A 14,062-nucleotide genomic window follows, 5' to 3' on the forward strand; every position below is an offset into this window, starting at 1 on the left:
TCCAGGTGTGTCCCCTTCCCTCGTTAGGGAGGTTGGGGGGGTCCAGGTGTGTCCCCTTCCCTCATTAGGGGGGTCCAGGTGTGCCCCCTTCCCTCATTAGGTCTGTGGGGGGGTCCAGGTGTGCCCCCTCCCCTCGTTAGGACAGAGGCTCCCAGGTAGAGCTGGCTGGGGGTAGTGGGTCCTGAGGTTCTGCTGAGGAGGGGTCCCTGCTGGAAAGGCCCCCCCCAGGTTTGGGGGGGGCTGCTGCTGGTGAGGACCCAGCCGGTACTTGCAGGTACGAGGGGCGGCCGTGGGGGGCTGGAGGTGGGGGGGACGCGAGGACGCGGGGGGGGTTTGCCTGTACTGCCTGGCTGTGAGCTTTGCTCTGTAGTGCCTGGGCTGGCTCGGGGTTGGTTCTGGGTTAATTTTCTCTTTGTCAGTTGGGTTGAGTTTTTAGTGCTTTTTTTTTTTTTTAAAGCTGAATTAATTGTGTTGAGCACTGCTGCTCCCTCACATTTTATTTCTCAAAGTTTGCTGTAATTCATGAATTCCAGAGTATTCATTTACCTGGAGGCTTGTGACATCCTCATCCCGGTTTCTTTTTTTTGTGTGTGTGAAGTTATACGCTTGGACAATTTTGTATCCTGAAATCGGTTAATTCGGTTAATCAGTTCCCCCATGTCCGGGGCAATTTCCGAGTTGTAGCAGCGATTCTGAGTGAGCTTTGCTCCGGTTGGGAACAAGGCAGCTGCGGTGAGAGCTGCGGCAAAGGCTGCGATTTCGGCATCGCTGTGAGCGTGCAACGGGGGGATCCCTGCCGATGCCCCCCCCGTCTTGGCAAATGCTGGCACGGCCCCCACCGATCTCGGCAGGGAGGGTTTCCCACATCGATATTCCCACGCAATCCAAATGTGCTCGCGTTCTCCTCTAGTTCTGCGTGGATCGGAGCGCCCGGTCGATGGCTGGGCTCTGCGTTATCGATAACCAGAGATGTTTCGCCACCAGCTCCAGCCGGCGATGTGGCTCCGTGAATGCCACCTGCCCTGAGCATCCCTGTCCCCCAGCATCGCTGTGACCCCAAAGGAGGGGACGCTTATCCCTGCTGGCTGCGTGGGACGGGACCCGGCTCCCTCCATCCCTGTGGGAGCCTGGCCACGCTACAGGGATGGATTTTTCGCCCATGGCTGCTGTTATTCATGGAAATAAGGGGAAAAGTGGCTCCCAGCCCATGGCTGCTTGTTTGTTTGTTATCTCAAGGGCCTTAGCCAGGCTAATAAATGTACCCCCCCCCCCACGTCTCCCCCCGGGTTCTGTCTTTGCACCCAGCTCAGGAGTTAAGCTCATTAGCAATAGCAGGCGTGCAGCCCGCTGCAGAGGGGCCCTGCGTCCCAGAGCAGAAATAATTGTGCCAATTAGCGTGGCAGCTTCAGGTTTTTCAGTGGGTGGGAGGGCGAGGAATCGGGTGCTGGACCCCCCCCCCCTCCTCCCAGTATAGGAGGGGACACGGTGGCATCCGTGGCCGGGAGGTGTCCGGAGCCTTTGTGCTTGTGCTGGCGTATCCGGAACAATGCGGCAGCTCCAGCCTTTTATCAGGACCCCTGAGGTTACGGCACTATGAATAAATTACTTGGTGGATGGGCTGCAGAGTCACGAGCCGGGAAAATGGGAGGAAGGTTCCCTCTTCCTCCTCCTCCGGCAAAGGGAGGCTTGGCTCCTCTCCGCCTGCTGCAGGGGATGCTGTGCGCATCCCTGCTCCCAAACCTCGCAGATGCTGTTTGTGCTTTGTGCCTTTGCTTTGTCCGGCCCCGTGGTGCCAGAGTGAGGTTTGGGGTTCAGTGTTGGCTTTTAGAGGGACCTCGTGGCTGGTGGTGGTTGTTTTTGTTGCCGAGCCCAGTGGTAGCTGGCACAGGGTTTCCATCCGTGAGCAAAGTCCCACGGCAGCGGGATGGGGAGTCGGAGATGGGGAGCCCCTTGCTGGGCCTGTGCTGCAGCATCCAAGCTGGTTATCCCACCTGGGATAACGGGGTCCAGCCATGCTCTGTCCATCCCAGCCGGGGAAAATGTCGGGCTTGGCCACGGGCTGGTCCTAGCTGGGATGTGCCGGCACAAAGAGGCAAGGCGGATGCTTCCCAGCATCTCAGGTTATTAAAATGAATTTGCAGCTGGACTCTGACCTTTCAGAGTCTGGATTCCACAGAACTCATGAAACCTGCCTTCTTTCCCCAAATCTGAGCCAAGTCCCATGTGGAATGCATGGGGCTAACAGCGCCGGTGTTCCTAGCAGTCCCCCCAGTCCAACCACATGTGCCACTCACCCGCTGTCCTCTTTGCTGATGGGACACACACGAGCAATTCCTCCCACCCTGTTGGCCTGGTGCATCTGCCCTGGCTGCGTTTTCCTCCCAGGGAGACCCGGGAGATAGTCTCGGCTCCTCCGCGGACCTTCCTGGCACAGCGGGGCGATGCTGCCCAGACCTTCCCAAAAGATGTTCCCAAATCTTTTGGCAGAAGTGGTGGTGAGGATGGGGAGCCTTTCCAGGAGTGGCAGCAGCAAGATGACGGTGGCGGTGGTGTTAGTCCTGAAATGCGGCACCCTTAGAGAAGAATTTTCCTGTCATCAGTGCCAAACTGAATGTTACAGGGATGGGGTTGGCAAACGCCGTCTGGCACCATGTGCTCGTCGCTGCTTCTCCCATCAGGGCTGCAGGAGAAGGAACCCACCTTCACATGGCAGCAGGAGCAGAGCAGCGAGCAGGGTTTGCTTGTTTGAGAGTAACCTTCTGTAGCAAGATTTAATAAGGGTATCGAGAAAAAGCAGTCTTGTTAGAAAAGCCAGTGTGATGGCTGCTGTCCCTGCCTGGGTTTGGTGTTTTCATGTAGAATTTGTTCATTTTTGGGTTGGGTGCTGGGCTTGTAGCCAGGGGTTTTTGTAGGAAACTGGGTGGCTCTGAGCCCTTTTGATGCCACAGTTCAGCTCTCAACAAGGCAGAAACTCCTGGAAAACCCTCCTGCAAGTCCCTATGGAGTGGGGTCAGGGTGGGGGGGCTGAGACCCTGGCACGGGGGGGGAAGGAGCCATCGTCACCCAAAAACCCCACACCGGCAAGGTGGCTGCAGCAGGACGTGTTTGCTCAGTGGGTTCAGGGCTCCGCAACCGCGTTTTCCCATCTTCTTATTTACACTCCTGAAGGAGCTGCTCCCTTCCCTCCCTCCCCATTAGCCATCCTGGGGAGGTGGGATGCATTTTGGAGTTGCAGTGCTGTAGCTTGCTGCCCATCACAGGCGTCTTGATTGGGGTCCTAAAAATCCTCACGGCAGGATGAGACCCTCGGGCACTGGCACGTCCAGCAATTTGGCTGCTTGGAGGAAGCAAATGCCTTGCATTGCTGGGAGAGGCAGAAGGCAACAACGGAGGACAGAGGTCCATAGTGTGAGCCCGTTCCAACCTCCTGGCTGGGGAATTGCTCCTTCTCCTGCTCTTTGGTCCTTGTTGCTTCCTCCAGTCCCGACCACAACACCGGCATAACCCTGCGGCCCAAGCCTCCACGCTGGGGCTCTTTGGGGAGATCTGGGGAAAAAAAATCACAGCTTTATCAGTGCCCTGATTAAAAAGCGGGTGCGCTGGTGGTGCGTGGCTGCGGCCAGGGCTGTATTGCCACCTCGTGGTTATGGGGTCTGAGCCCGGTCCCCAAGCAAAACTGCTTTGGTTAAACTCAACTCTACTCCAGTTCCCAATTTGGGGTGGGAGAGGGAAACGTAGGTTCCCAGTGGGGTGTGCGGGGGCTCCGTACCCCCTCCTTGGGGAGGGAAAGGGGAGCTGCTGCCATCACTTTGGGGCCTTCTGGAGATGGGAAGAGGGTGGGGGAGATGCCCCAGGGGAGCAGCGGCCGTTCCCCATCCCCGCTTTTGCAAACGTGCTGGCAGGGAGGTGGGGATGGCGGCTGCCGAGCCCGGACAAACCCAGCCCAGCCGGGACACAGGCAGGATGCCCCGTGGTGAGGGGGACGTAGGAAGCAAAGGCTGTCGTGGCTGGACAGATGGGTGGATGGATGGACGGATGTCACTGCTGATGGTGAAGGTGCCTTGAAGCACCTCACAGCATTAAATTTCCAGCCCTTTGGTTTGGCTCTGCTGGGAATCGAGGGACCATTTAGTGTGTCCCCATGTCCCTCTGCTGCGAGCGTTTGGTGTCCAAATGGACTGCTCGGATGGGCTGAATTGGGGAGGGGAGGAATGCCAGCAGGGATGCTGGGCTGGAGGCAAGGAGCTGGGGTACAGTGGTGCAGACATGAGATGCTTAACCCTGGGTGGGGACGTGGGACAATGCGCTGGGGGACAGGGGATGTGTCCCTGGAACACGCCAGCTTGTGAGGTCAGACAGGAGGATCTGTGTTCCTGGGCTGCCGCAATGCCAAGGGGCACCCAAGCGATGCTGGCACCCGTAGGACTTATCCTGCTCTTGCTGGCAGTGGGTGGCGAGTGCAAGGACGTGGTGGCGGCCAACGTGGGCTATCACACCATGAGCCGCATCGCCGAGCTGCTGTCCCCTTCGGAGTGCCGCCAGCTCCAGGGGTGGCTGACGGGGCCCGATAAGGAGCTGGGGGAACTGGAGCAGCTCTCCGAGGAGAACAACCCCATCCATCCCCGCCGCCGCCGGGACCTTCGTGGCCTCACGGGATGCTTGGAGGCCCTCCAGGACTGGCTGAGGACGGCCGGAGAGGTGATGACCTGGGACTGGCTGGCTCGTGGCCTCCACCAAATTGGGCGCCTCGACATCGCCCTGGAGCTGGGGAAAAACCTGAACCAGGACAGGAGCCTGGAGCTGCGGAGGAACGTGGAGGAGTACGGCCGCACCATGCAGCACCTCACCTCCTCCTTGCTGCGGGAGGGCGAACGGCACGGCGGGGCGCGGGGCAGGAGGGCCCCGGACGGGGATCTGGGGGACCTGCGCTTCGAGAGGCGGCTGCCCCCCCCGTACACCCGCAGCCTCCTGGGCTGGGTTGGCCCTGTGGTCTTGGGCATCCTGGGGGGCTTCCTCGCCTCTGTCCTCTTCGCCGCCGCCGCCGTGTACTCCTGCCGCTGGACGCTGGGCTTGGATGCCACCTGAAATTGGGATGCCACCCAAACTGGAGCGTCTCCCAGAAGCTGCTGGAGGGAAAACAAGCCTAATAAAGCCTCGTGGAGGGGCTGAGATCCAGAAACCGACCCTGTGTTTTCTCCTGGGCAGGGAGGGTCCCATCCTCGGCTTGGGTCCTGCTGCAGCATCCAGGGCTGGATGTCCACCAGCCATCCCCATCATCCCTGCCTGCACTGGAGATGTCCCCGGTTGTCACTGGATGCCAGAGAGCCCTACGGCAAGGATGGAGCTGGGCAGAGCCCCCTTGGCCGTGTCCTTGCTGCAGCCCCATGTGCCCCAGCGTGGGGTGTCCCCACCTCCTTGTCTCCCCAGCCCCCAGGCAGGGAGGGGACAAAAAACTCTCTGCTGGGTTATTATGCTAAGCCAGCACCTGGGGTTAATTATTCATGGGAGAGAGGTTAATTATAACACCACTGACCTGATTCGGTGTTGCAGTAGAGGTGTTTTGTGCTGCTTGGAGTTGTCCCGGACGACAACCTTGGTTTTCCAGGAGCTGGGTGTGCCGAGGAGCCGTCCGAGCTGCTGATGGTCTGGGGGCTTCACTCCCTTCTTGGTCTGTCTCTTACTGCGGGTTTAGGTTTTTTCTCTCCATTTCTTAGCCTAAGAACTCCCGTGAAGTAACTAAAACCCACAGGCTGTGTGTTACAGCAAGGCTTGGATGGGGTTTGTGTTGCTGATGGGGCCAAGGAGGGCAGGATGCGACCCGCTGGAGAAAGGGGTTGCACAGGGAAAACTGCAAATATCTGAACGTTTGCACAGGTCACTGAGATGCCTCGCTGGCTTTTTGTGTGTACCTAGTCCTAAAAATACAAAAGCTGGAGGTCCCCAGGTGATGCTGCCACGGCTGGCTCTGCCCAGTGAGGGTCCCCGGGACCCCGCTGCAGCATCTCTGCCGTACTGGAGAGTCTGCTGCCTCTCCCCGCCACTGAAAGCAAACCAGTATAATGAAAAACAGTGTGCGTGGGGACTTAAAGTGCTTTGGATCTGATTGTAGCTGTCTGCATTACTGTAATTAGAATTAAAACCTGTATTTTATATCAAGAAATGGCTTGCATCAATCCAAGCAGCTAGCGGTGGCATGCAAGTATTGGAGGAGAAAGGGAAGGACGAATAACAATGAGTGCAGCTTTAAAAGCAGAGTGAAACAGTTCACTATTTATGTAATACTTTTTTTTTTTTTTTGAAATGAAATTGTACCCACTGCCCTTAGAGAGTGCTGTTTCCCAAAGCACCAGTGCAGCCAGTTCCTGGCACAGAGATGCTCCTCTCAGGGCGGCTCCTGACCGTAAGTGAAGGTCAGGGCTCAGCGGCTGTCCCACTCGTGCTGCTGCCGGCCCCGGTGTGGGAATCGCAGCTCCGGGGGTGAAAGGCTGTTTTGCCATCTGCCGCGCCGTTCTCCTGTGCTGCGGCACGTCTGCCTCGGCCACGGGAAGCCTGATGAGCATCTCATAGCCCGGTGCTGGTGGGATGGTGGGGATCGGAGCTCCGAGGATGCTGTTTGTGATGGTGTTAGAGCTGTAAGGGATGAGGGCGTTTACTCTGGAGCGGAAGGAGGGCTGGTCCCAAAAGCCAAAGATGCTGCTCAGGGGTTGCAGATCTCCCTGGAGCGGCATGCATTTGCAGGGGTAGGCTAATGCAAGGAAGCACATGCAGAGCAGTTGTGGCAGAATATGTCCCCTAATGCAATTTAGCACTTGGTCTCCGTAAAACAAGAAAAGCCTGAATATGGCCTGCCAGGGCTGGTATGAGCTTTGTGTTGAGACCGGGGGGTTTCGAAGCTGTGACTCTTCCCCCCATATGAGGAGCTCGGGTGCTCCTTCAGGGCAGGGGCTGGGTCTGGATGTCCATGCTTCAGATCAGCCTGGCTTTGTAAAGCCACGGCAGGAGTCCTGCCTCTGCTGTTGGTTTCTACTCCAGAAGCGATGACCTGCCTGAGCCGAGGACGGTGGACTTTCAGGGATGTGGGGCAGGCGGTTGCTGCTGTGCGAAGGTAACAGAATGACAGGGCAGCCAGGAGAAGTTGTTAAAACAAGATGGCCATACCTCTTTATTGCAAATTCCAAAGTAAAAAGATGTACAGTACAAAGGAACTCAAAAGTTCAGACATCAAACTCCCAGCCCGCTGTTTTATCATGTTTCTCCTCCCTCCCTCCCCTGGCCGGCTTCATCCTCCTCCTTTCTTCATGTGAGACAGAACAGAGAATAAAACCTAGGAGCAAAAGTGGGGAGCAAGTACAGCACAGGGGGGAAAAAAACAGTGTCATGAACATGTTATGCAAAGGGAAAAGACAGCTCTGGCCCTGACAGTGGGAAGGTGGGTGGCTGGAGCTGTGCCGGTTCAGAAGGACAATTGTAGCAGCATTTTTATCACACACCCCCCCACGAGCGCCCAGCTCAGGCTGTGCACACCTCTGTGCCTGTGATTCTCGATGCATTACACTTGGTTGCTAATTAAGCCTCACAACACCCCTGTGAGGTAGGGAATGAGACACCCAATTTACAGATGGGTAGAACTGGGACAGGAGGCGGGAGGGAGTCCTCCTTCCCTGTGCTGAGCACAAGGCTGCGCTCTGCTTGCTGTAGCAGACACCCCCATGCACATACACGCCTTTATAAAATTACAACATGCAGCAAACTGACAAAGGGGAAATGATTTTTTGTTGTTGTTGTTTAATTTGACTTGTTTTTGAAAAAAAAAAAAATCAAACCAGTGTTGTTGTCTTTGTGCGACACATTGACCCGGTGGAGGTGCAGGACAGCACAACCACACTGTGTCTTGCAGTGCCAGTGGTTTGCTTGCACTAGCTGGCCTTAACTGAGCAGCAAAAATCACATTTGTTCAATAAATTGGACCAAAACTCTAATAGTAAAAATAATTTCAAAGTGCTATCCTCAGCCATTTGACTTGCAACTTCAGGTTAAATCCTGCTCTCCAACGAGGCAGAGGCAATACCTGCAGCTTATGCCCTGCTCAGCCCTTTGGGTCAAAACTGGGAAAGCTGGATGGGACGATGGGCTGATGGTGGGGTGTGGGTGTCTGGGTCGCCTGCTGCTGGCTGCAGCCCCAATTTAGGGCCCTTCAGCACCCTTGAGCAGCAGGACCCCACACTTGTACCCCAAGCATGGGTAAGGTCCCCACTGACCAGCCCTTGTCACTGCATGGGGGACATGTTATTGATTTTGGAGAAAGCAAGCTGAGAACAGGGACGTGAAGTTGTGGTCTTGCGGTGACGTGCCCAAGCGAGGGCTGCAGCGAGAGGTTCCCCCAGCCCTGTCCGTGCACGGGAGCTGCTGGCTCCTGACCTGCCCGGCCACAGCTGCGCTGATGTTCGGAAGGGAACACCATGATGATGGGGAAGGGTTTGCTGGCGATTCTAGATCTGCTTTGGCTCATCTTTTTTAAGTGACTTTTAGTGCCAGCGAGAGGGGCTGCAGGGTTAAGCCCTGCAGACTGAAGTCTCCTCCCTTGCCAGAGCAGGTCCAAGGCGGGCGGCAGCAGCAGAGCCGACCCCCGTGCGTGGAACAAGGGACACGTCCGTGTTGCGCTGCGGCTCAACCTGCCGAAGGGCACCTACTTGCCCCGCAGACAGGAGCCCTGTGCAGACGCTGACCCCCTGACAGCATCGGTCCCCACGGACCCAGCGCGGGCAGCTCAGGACGGGGAGGAAGGCTGAGCTGTGCTTGCCAGGCACCTGCGGTGACCCAGCACCCAATAACACACCAAACTCCCTTCCAGCAGCTTCTACTGCAACTTACTCTGCTCTCTTCTGCATGCTTTAGATAAAAACACACTAAAAAAGCCTTGAAGGAAGAATGGAGGAGATGGAGGGGAAGGAGAATGCAACCAGTCAAATAATTGGGACACCAAGACAACCTTACCTTGTACAGTGAAAAGGGTAACATTTATTTTATTTTCTTTTGGCTTATAGTAACGTAATTGTTAATCATGTTGGGTAAGATCATTATGAGCCACCATGCAATTTCTAATACACTAATCTTCACTATTGATCTTTTACAGCTTTAACATTTTTTTTTGCGGCAGAAAATAATTCAAACTCGGGTGTGGCCTCTATGTAACATCATGGTTTTATTTTAATTTGTTTTGTTCAACATTGGCTTCTATATTTAAAAAAAAAAAGGTGAACAGGAAAAAGTGAATAAAGCAGATTGAATTGGTATTTCTTTATCGTTCTTCCCCTCTGCTCTTTGAAGAACACAGTCACAAATTAACCCAAAAGGGAGGATTTTATAAGTGGGGGAGGGAAGAGAGCAACTTGTTGTAGTCTTGATATTTGGCTATGTCTTTTTAATTGACAACACCACCCTTGCTTTATTCCCACAACCCTGAATTGGGAACATAAATTCTGTGCACGCATTTGAATTTGGAGATTTGCGCATGACATGAATGTCCCTAATGCTCTTTGACCAAAGTTTCCTCTCTGTCTTTGGCTTCACCCAGTGAAGGTGCACAGAAATGCAGACCCATTGCTTTCAGCACCCATGAGCTGTGGCTGATGGAAATATCTGCCCTCGGGAGGAAACAAAGAGAGAAAAACAAACAAACAAACAAAAAATCCCCCCGAAACTTTTCTTTGAGCAGAAGGACCGACTCCAGCTAACAAACAGTTGAAGAAACTGCTCATTCCTGTTCCTTCTCAGCAATGCTGACTGACAATGCCACTGGCCTCTTGCATTTAATACAGATCTAATGTTAAAAAAATAAATATATATACATAGTTTGAAGGGACTTTTTAAAGTACTTGAGTAGCTTAATGGAATGGCCAGCACGAACACTAAACGTACCAAGCTTCACCTACAAGTCAATAGCCCAGCTTAAGAACAATTATGAAGTTTAGCCAAATCTTGCATAGAAGTGGTCAACTTATTGCACATTGGAACCCAAAAATATATACTTTTGCTGTTGCAAAGACCATTTGCAATAAAGCTTTTTTTTTTTTTTAAATCTATTTTGGGGTGGGGGGTAGGGTTTTGTCTTTTTTTTTCTTTTCTTTTCTTTAGGGGATGTTTACTGGCTATCTAAAGTCTAAGGAAAACAGAAAAATATTAAAAAAATAAAAATAAACATGGACAATGGCATAAGCCAGAAGCCATTCTATTATTTTTGTAGTTCTTTGTATTTACAAAAAGGCATGCTGATAAAATAAAATGATATATTACAGTATTTATAATATTCTCTTAAAAAGTTCAACCACACTTTTCAGCTATTTTTTCTTTTTTTTTTGTGCTGTTTACAATGTAGCCTGTACATATGTATGTAGTTTTTCTTTGTTATTATACATCACATCTTAGGAGCAACTGGGGCAAGAGCTGACAGGATAGAAAAGGTTCCTTGTTGTGTTCCTGGGTGCAGCAGAACTGCTCCACTGACATGGCGATGGCTAGGCTGCGCGTCGAGGACGCCCGATGTGGCACAGATGGCTGCTGGATGGCTTCCTGCTTGGTTTTGTTGGTTTGGTTTTTTTTAAGTGACTCCTGTAATTTTCTGGGTTGTGAGATTATGCAAACCGAGATTCATCCTGCCATCAAGTTCTGTTGTCTTGGGGTGTGGGTTTTTTTTTTTTCCTGCTATTCTGGGTACCCTTAATTTGGTCCGCATTCAAACGCCCGCGCTCAACCTCAGCACCTCCTGGTCGGGGCAAGCCGCAGCACTGGCCCCTCGCTTCTCCTTCCACCACTGGCGGAAAAGCACCCGTGCTGCGGCCCTACCCTGTAAGAATACCCACGCTGGCCCTGAAGAAAAACATCTCAACCAGTGCAATGGCTGAGAGCTGGCTTAGTCATGAGGACACCATGAAAACAGGATCTGGGGATGTCTGAGTCTTGGTCATTGAGAAAAAGAAATGTTTGGACTTGGCTCGTGATGTTTCTGTGGCATTATTTACTGCTGCAGCGAGAAGACTAGGCAAGAGGTAGCTCCGATTCCTACCCAACCTGCGGGGCCATTTTAGTCATCGCTCTATGAAAGCGTAAGAAATGGGAAGAACGTGAAGGCACCCGACAGCCGGCTCTCCACCCTGCACCCTGGGACGTGGCCCTTCCTGTGCTGCGTCTTGTTAAAAACCCTCGTGGCTACAGAAGCGAGAAACCCATGCAGCAACAAAGTGCAGAGCTGCAAAAAAACTTGTACCAAGGGAGGAAGGGTTCAGGGTTTCGGAAAGCCACCCATGGCTCTGCATCCCACCTGGAGGAGGAATCCTGATGGACAACTGAACGCTGTGAGGCATGTCCCTGTCCCCCAGCCCTGCTAGTGGGATCGCTTTGGGTAAGCTCCCCAAATTTCTACCGGTAGAGATAACATGCTACTTTTTTCAGCACTCACCTCTACAAAAAAAAAAAAAAGTGTCTATGCTGCAGGATGGAGACTGAATAATAATTAATATTAATGATAAATATTGCAGGATACAAATGAACTTAGTGACTGGTATTTAAGCCCTAGATTTTGGTTTTACAGTGACATAGTATAACAAGCCATTCTCAGTTTTTATCATCTCCCCTTGGATGAGGTCCAGAGCAGCATTTAGTTTTGTTATATTTCAGTGTGCAAAAAAGGATGGCTGTATGGAGAAAAAAAAAAAAAAAAAAAAAGACAAGTTGTTAAACATACACACACAATTATTTCATCTGCTTGTTTCTTTTTGTTGTTGTTTTTTTTTTCTCCTACTGGCGGGTCTACAAAAGATTGCTAAGAACTGGGAAGTATTGGTGAAGGGCATGATTATTGTTAAAGTTTACCTCCAAATACAGTGTACGGTAGTCAGTGGAGTGCCTTGAATTTATGGCTTAACACACTGCTGTGGACAGATTATTGAGTGTCTTGTGGTTTAATGGTTCCTCATGCATGGTTCCTGGTCACGGCATGCCATCATGCAAATCGTTTCTATGCATTTGAACGAGCACTTTTTTGGGGGGGAATCAGCCTGAGCTGTCTCCAGGCTGAAGGTACCCGATTACCCCATCTCCCAAACCAAGTAAAGCCCATGTAGAAAGTAGAATGCAGATAATAAATATCAAATAAACTATGACAATTAAATGGCATGGGCTAAATGGGTGGTTTGTTTCTTTTCTCCTTTTTTTTGTTTTACTTGTTTTAACTTTTTTCTTTTTTTCTTTTTTTTTTTTTTTTTTTTGCTGCTTAACTAAATGCAAATCTAGTTTTGCATGAACAAACCCTTTTAACATTGTGACTTCTGGGTTTTCTTTCAATAATAATCAACAAAATGGGAAAATAAAATCCATTTTTGGCTGCTTTGGAAAATACATGAATCCCAGCAGCAGGTTTTGTTTCTGTGTGTGTGTGTTTTATTTTGCTTGTTTGTCCTAAGTTGCATTGACTGATGTGGAACATGCAGTATCCACCTGCCCAAACAATAGAAAATCCTTTTTTTTTTTTTTTTCTTTTTTGTGTTTAAATGTTTGTTTACAAGGGTCCTTTAAACAGGTGGTAGGTCACTGCTTTAGATGCAACGCTGTCACACAGTAAGCAGACTATGTTTGGTATAAGATCTTCAGGTAAGTGTCTCCACAGCTGTTCTGTATTGATATATTTCATGAAGTTTGTAAACAATCTTTTCACTTGCAAATATTTTAATTTGTACAATTCTATTATTTTGTCTCAACACTTGGATTCCCTGACCTCTTTTTGTCTTTTTGCTCTTTCTCGTCTTCCTTCCTCCGCCCGTTGCTGTTTCTCCTTCTCAGGTTTGGTAACACTGTCATATGATGGGAGAGATGCAGTAGATGGGGTACCTTCTTTTTTCTCCCTGTTTGTTCCTCCGTTTTCCAGTTTTGTGGAGACAGGCCTTCGGCTAATAAAGCCCCGTCTTGCTAAACGAGCCCTGTAAGCCCTCTGGATAACCACTGCTGAAACTTCCTCCTGCTTACGCCTCAGCGTAGTTGTGATAGGCTCATAAGACACTTTGGAAGGGTTGGATGCCACAAATCTTTCCTCCATCTGTTGTCTCAGTATATCCAGCTCTCCGCTGTCCCCCAGGACACGTTTGGTGAAGGCAAACAGGATGTCTAAACAGTGGATCCTGTCTCCACTTACCATAGGCAGATCCATGGCAATGAGTTCAATGGTGTTGGGTTTTGGGACACGGAGAGGATGTTCCAAAGCATCAGCAAAGTCTGCGAGCTTGCTGTACTCTATGAACTGCGTGGCATCGGGGTCGAATTTCTCCCAGATCTCGTAGAAGGTCTCAAAGTCGTCCTCACTTAGTGGATCTGCACTCTCCTCTGTTGCCACGCTGAAGTTCTCCAGGATGATGGCAATGTACATGTTGACCACAATTAGGAAGGAGATGATGATGTAACTCACAAAGAAAAATATCCCCACCGAAGGGTTCCCACAATCCCCCTTAAAACCACTCCCAGGGTGCTCCTTCTCTAGGTCGCAGTCTGGAGGCCGGTTTAGGATTGGCAGCAGCAGGCCATCCCAACCAGCTGATGTAGTGATCTGGAACAAGCAGATCATGCTGTTGCCAAAGGTCTCAAAATTGAACATATCATCTATGCCAGCCTCATGCTTGACGTAGGCAAAGTTTGACATGCCAAAGATGGAGAAGATGAACATGACCAAGAACAGCAAGAGGCCAATGTTGAACAAGGCAGGCAAGGACATCATTAAGGCAAAAAGCAAGGTGCGGATTCCTTTGGCTCCTTTGATCAAACGCAGGATACGTCCAATGCGAGCCAGTCGGATGACTCGGAAGAGAGTGGGTGACACAAAATACTTCTCAATGATTTCAGCCAGGAACATTCCTAAAGAAGAAGAGAAGGAACAAGTGTGACAATGGAGATGTGCAGGCTGCTGCTGCTTCTGAACCTAGTCAAAGGACTGGGCACGCAGAACACCTCGGTCAGATTTTCAAAGAGGGGGTCTGCAATTAACAGGCCTCACCTTCAGGCAGCTAAGTCTTAGCTAGAT

At 51.4% G+C, this 14,062-nt stretch overlaps 2 protein-coding genes across 8 annotated transcripts in view; one reads left to right on the top strand and one right to left on the bottom strand.

The window, feature by feature from the left end:
- The first annotated feature begins 4,386 nt into the window (after nucleotides 1-4,386).
- Nucleotides 4,387-5,085, top strand: TMDD1 (transmembrane and death domain 1). The gene has a single exon (XM_069806556.1). The coding sequence runs from the start codon at nucleotides 4,387-4,389 to the stop codon at nucleotides 5,083-5,085; it is 699 nt and encodes a 232-aa protein (XP_069662657.1).
- Nucleotides 5,086-7,131: 2,046 nt separating this feature from the next.
- Nucleotides 7,132-14,062, bottom strand: part of SCN8A (sodium voltage-gated channel alpha subunit 8) — a 61,828-nt gene continuing 54,897 nt past the window's right edge. For 6 of the 7 annotated variants that reach the window (XM_069806199.1, XM_069806197.1, XM_069806198.1 and 3 more), the window contains one exon: nucleotides 7,132-13,896. In XM_069806199.1, the coding sequence (XP_069662300.1) occupies nucleotides 12,749-13,896 (1,148 nt within the window). In that variant the 3' untranslated portion in view covers nucleotides 7,132-12,748. The remainder of the gene's footprint in view (nucleotides 13,897-14,062) is intronic. The other variant, XM_069806194.1, reaches the window with a different exon arrangement.

Source organism: Haliaeetus albicilla, chromosome 18, assembly GCF_947461875.1.
Source record: "Haliaeetus albicilla chromosome 18, bHalAlb1.1, whole genome shotgun sequence".
Classification (NCBI taxonomy): domain Eukaryota; kingdom Metazoa; phylum Chordata; class Aves; order Accipitriformes; family Accipitridae; genus Haliaeetus; species Haliaeetus albicilla.